This window comes from Musa acuminata, chromosome BXJ1-10 (assembly GCF_036884655.1).
Source record: "Musa acuminata AAA Group cultivar baxijiao chromosome BXJ1-10, Cavendish_Baxijiao_AAA, whole genome shotgun sequence".
Taxonomy (NCBI): domain Eukaryota; kingdom Viridiplantae; phylum Streptophyta; class Magnoliopsida; order Zingiberales; family Musaceae; genus Musa; species Musa acuminata.
The window spans coordinates 6,464,950-6,469,567 of NC_088336.1; the positions used below are offsets into that span (position 1 = coordinate 6,464,950).

A 4,618-nucleotide genomic window follows, 5' to 3' on the forward strand; every position below is an offset into this window, starting at 1 on the left:
AAGAGACTTTGATTCAAGTATTAAATTAGTCTTTTCATGACCTCTAAATACTTTAGACCGATTTAATCTAAAACAATCTTGCTCATCCATTGAAATTTTTAATTTACTAAATCTAAGGGGAATGTAATCCAAAAGCTCTCGTGAAATTTAATATATATTATCCAACTTAGAATTATTCATTAGCTATCTTTTGTTTCTTTTACTTACGTCATTCTCTCGTCACGGTGTGGGTTTTACATCATCCCTTTATTTATAAATGTAAGTCAAATTACGGTTTGAATAAGAATATGATTTTGTTGGATATCATAAACGTCTAACTTTTTTTGCTTTCAATTTTTAGCTCACTCTTTTGTAAACCTCTATGTCATGTTCAAATTTTCTAATTTTGAAAATTGATCTCTAGTGAAACTGAGTTTATTTTTAAAATTGATTTATCTATATTTTATGTTATCTTTTAGATGAATTTGTATTTTTCAAAACTTATTCTCGTTCACATGGTACAAAATCTTAAAATTACAAAAATGAGATAGAGAGTGTAATAAACCAACTGTACATTTTCTTTAGTTAGATTTAGAATAAGGTGATACAAAATTGTAGGCATGGCATACTAACTGACTTCCAAGTTTGAATACCTAATAATTAATCGTGTTCCAACTCGAATATGGTTTAGGGCTTAGGCTAAATAAAATTCATAAGTAGCTTATCGGCCACCATTCTATTGCATAATAATACCCCTAATAATAATCTATATTTCTCGTATGGTTTTAAAAAAAAATGATTACATTGTTGTCTATCTTTCAAATTTTGAATGATTGACAACCCTCTATACCTAATATTTGTATCCAGCATTCTATATCTAATTGCAGTCCACAATGTCTGCAGGAAATTATCATCTCAAAAATGTGCTCATTTAGTCCCAAGTTCCATCCATCAGTTATCTATTATTATTTTTCTTTTTTATATGTCTTCATAAAAGACATACGAAAAACACTATGAACTCAAATAATTATGTACAGTGTTTATTATTATTATTTTTATTTACCCACATTCCCTTAAAAACTGATTGAAAAATAGTAGAGCCTATTGATTCCAACTAATGCTTTAGGAGTAATCGAACTATTCTTTTACAAGAATAAACATCGGATATTAAAAAATAAAGATAATAAATAAATCTTTATTGTAAAAGATAACGAATAAATATAATATAATATTTTGAATAAATAAATATTTATCAATAGGAGAAGATAAACCGACGACGTGTTTAATCGCCGCAACGGTCTCTTCTAGGTAAAATAAATAATATATTTATGAATAATAAATGAATTAATGGAATAAATAAAAGAATTCCGGCGTGACGCTCAGAAACTCCAGAGAGAAGACCCGGAACCGTAGTCCACATGGCCGTGATCCTCCGCCATTTCCGCCGGCTGCGCTGCCGACATCGGCGAGTAGAGTTCGTACATGAACTCGTCCATCGCCACCGGGAATTTCCCACCTCCTGTCGGCAGATCCTCCTGCTGCGGCGGGTCCAAGAACGACCAGTCGAGCGCCACCCCGCTCCCGACAGTGAACCCGTCCGAGGCCTCCTCCGAGGGTTGCGACGGCAGCGTGGCACCCGGGGCCTCGGATGGGTCGCCGGCGGCGTGGCGCGCCGCGGCGGCCTGGATTTGCTGGTAAGTGAGTGGCCCTGCGCCAGCGATCCGGGGCGGGGGCGCGTCGGGGCAGTTGAGCTGGGCGCGGCGGCCGCGGAGGTAGACGAGGGCGGCGTCGAAGGCCCGCGCGGCCTTCTCGGGCGTGTCGTAGGAGCCGAGCCAGATTCGCTCGCGGCTGTTGGGGAGCCGGATCTCGGACACCCACCGCCCCCACTTCCGCCGCCGCACCCCCTTGTACCGCCTCTCCCCCGCTCCGCTGCCGTCGCACTCCATCATCTCTGCCACGGGACAACCCTCAGGTGATCTCTCTCTGTCCCTTCTCATCTTCCGCGCGCCAAGTGTTCGTCCAAATGTGCACCCGGGGGTGGATCAGTTGAATTGGCGGGAAGGGTGTGCCATGGGGTCATATATAGATACTATACGATGCGAGAGGAGGCTGCGGGTCCCGCTTTAGGTGGTGGGAACCGGAGACGAATGCCAAGACAGACGTAGAGAGAGTACGATTTCGTGTGGAAAACTAGGTTCGATATTAGAAAACAAGGTTCCCATGATTCTTGTTTCTACGTCCCGTACGTACACCGGCCTAGTGATTTAGTTGGCTCCACATAGACGCCAACGTGGCTCCAATGACAGCAGAGGATATACATGCGCCACCAATAGGAATTTGGTGGGGTTGCCCCATGGACAAGGAGGCTTCGCGTGGGGTTCCTTGAGCGTCATGTGTTTCTTATTTCGGTCTTTTTAAGGTTATTCCTGTTTTGTTCTTCTTCTTCATCGTCACAATTCACTGGAGAGCTGTAAATATTATGTGACAGCTTTATATAATTATTACCAAATTAACATTTTATTTAAAAAAATGTTTTACAATATATTGTATGTTGCACAAATAATTATACTAAGAATAAAAATGTACCTCTGGTTATCACCTCAAATCAAGCAAAATATATTGGTATTAGTAGGTGGATATGTTACATTGACGTTGTTTCTACCGGGTGTTTTGACTCATCATTAGCTCAAAATGAAAATGGCATGTGCATATGTCCACATATATGAATTGTGTAAATAGCTCTCACATATAATATTATGATTTGAATTATTTCAATTAATTTAAAAATGATTGACATAGATCTAATTGTCTGTTCTATGTCATTGAACAGATAAAATTATATTGTATGTTTTTAGAACTTTTAGTTTTTTTATTCATCTAATGCATATGTTAAGGTGCCACTAATCTCTAAGGTTCCAAAAGTTGTAGATCATATTCAACGCAACCCATATTATATTTACATCCTCCATAACATAAATTGAAGTGATTGTAAGGAGCTTCAAGCCCATCTATAAAATTCTACATGTACACAAATGAAGACATTCATTTAGATTAAATATTAATTTAGATTAAAAAATTTCTAAAACTGAGGTTTTAGAAATTGGTCTACATGTTTGAAGCATATGAAAACAATTATAGTACATGAAATTTATTAGTCCATCTCTTAATCGAAAAATAAATAGCCAAAAATATGTCATATCTTTTAATTGTTTTACCACCTAATGAATGAGAGCATGAACTTCTATGGAATCATTCTAGAGGATTAAAATAGTGCATTCACATCAAAAAAATTTATTATTGACTTTAATTTTGACACAAACAAAAGATACTCATTTTCAGATTGGCTATATGAATGCATATGTATGTGTATACATTATCCATATTTGAATCCCTTCCCATGCATGCAAAATCATTGTGATCCTTGTTGAGTCCAAGTCTAAAACATTCATGCATCTGCATCCCACTTCACTGATTCTCGTACGTGGGATGGTCAGCTGCGACCAGTAGAAACGAGCATAAGTTTTTAGCACAGCATTGCGGTTTGGGCAGATGACTCATTGGATCATCTCCATAGATTTGGTTATTGAGTTGATCACTGTCTCAGTTTCGGCAGGAGAAGGCTATTGAACTATTGCAGAAGATCACCACCATGACAAGGGTAAGAACTGATCACAAGCATTTCTTCTCCCCTTTATAGTTTTCTTCTAAAGAAGGAAAGTTATCCACATTCAACGTATACTGAGGCATGAAAAATAAAGAAGAAAAAATCCATTATCATGCATGAGTTCCATTGTGCTGGATTTTGCCATCTCTAGCATCAAAAGAATTTGATCGACAATTGACATTTTCTTGGCCCTTCGGTTTATCATGTAATTTTGTTATATTGAGTACTTGTTTCTTTGGAATCTGATTTTAGCTAGGATAGATAATAGAGATGTAGAGCAAATGCTTCATTTGGCAGGAAGGAATTAAGGAAACATACTGGAAGCTTACAACATGACCTACACGAAGACTGGGACATCTTCTAGGAAAGCCATCAGTTCAGATTGGGGTTTCACAGAACTGATGGAATTTGAAGTGCATGTGAGCTAGCTTGGATATCAAAATGGACCTACCACAACACATACACTTGCCATATCCAAATTAGATGCTTTACAAAAAAAGACCACCACTTGTCACTGAGAAATTACATATACTCAACTTGCTTGTTTTCTATGCATCATGCGTTGCAAAATGCCATATAAGTGAGAACTGTATTTAAGTCGTCGAAGTGTGTAGCAAAGGACAAATGAAGGAGGTTCGAATTTGCACATGTTTAACATCTTGCATGACAGAATGAACAAGTGTGTAAGCTGAGTTCGAGGCATGTGATGACAACAAAGGTGAGAACTGGAGAATTCTTTTGGCATTCCTACTTGTATTTGATGCTGTGACTGTGGACAACAAGAGAAGGTTGGGAACGTTTCTTTCCCCGTGAGTCACATTAGGTCAAGAGTTTTTAAAAGTTGCTATTTGCTTGTTCGGAACGAATTCTCTCTTTCTTGTCGCCTTCTAAAAGTCGGCTGCAATTTTTTTCGGGATTTTCACGTAAATAAGATTGCTTAGTTGACTTTTAGCTAATTAATCCGAATCCTTCTTT

General features: G+C 38.1%; 1 protein-coding gene across 1 annotated transcript; it reads right to left on the reverse strand.

Moving 5' to 3' along the window:
• Positions 1–1,334: 1,334 nt before the first annotated feature.
• LOC135594867 (ethylene-responsive transcription factor ERF017-like) lies at positions 1,335–2,480 on the reverse strand. Its single transcript, XM_065085373.1, has one exon. It carries the CDS (start codon positions 1,974–1,976, stop codon positions 1,359–1,361), a length of 618 nt encoding a protein of 205 aa, XP_064941445.1. The 5' UTR covers positions 1,977–2,480; the 3' UTR covers positions 1,335–1,358.
• Positions 2,481–4,618: the final 2,138 nt, after the last annotated feature.

Coding starts and splice junctions, on each gene's coding strand:
- LOC135594867 (XM_065085373.1), bottom strand. CDS start 1,976: ATGAGAAGGGACAGAGAGAGATCACCTGAGGGTTGTCCCGTGGCAGAG.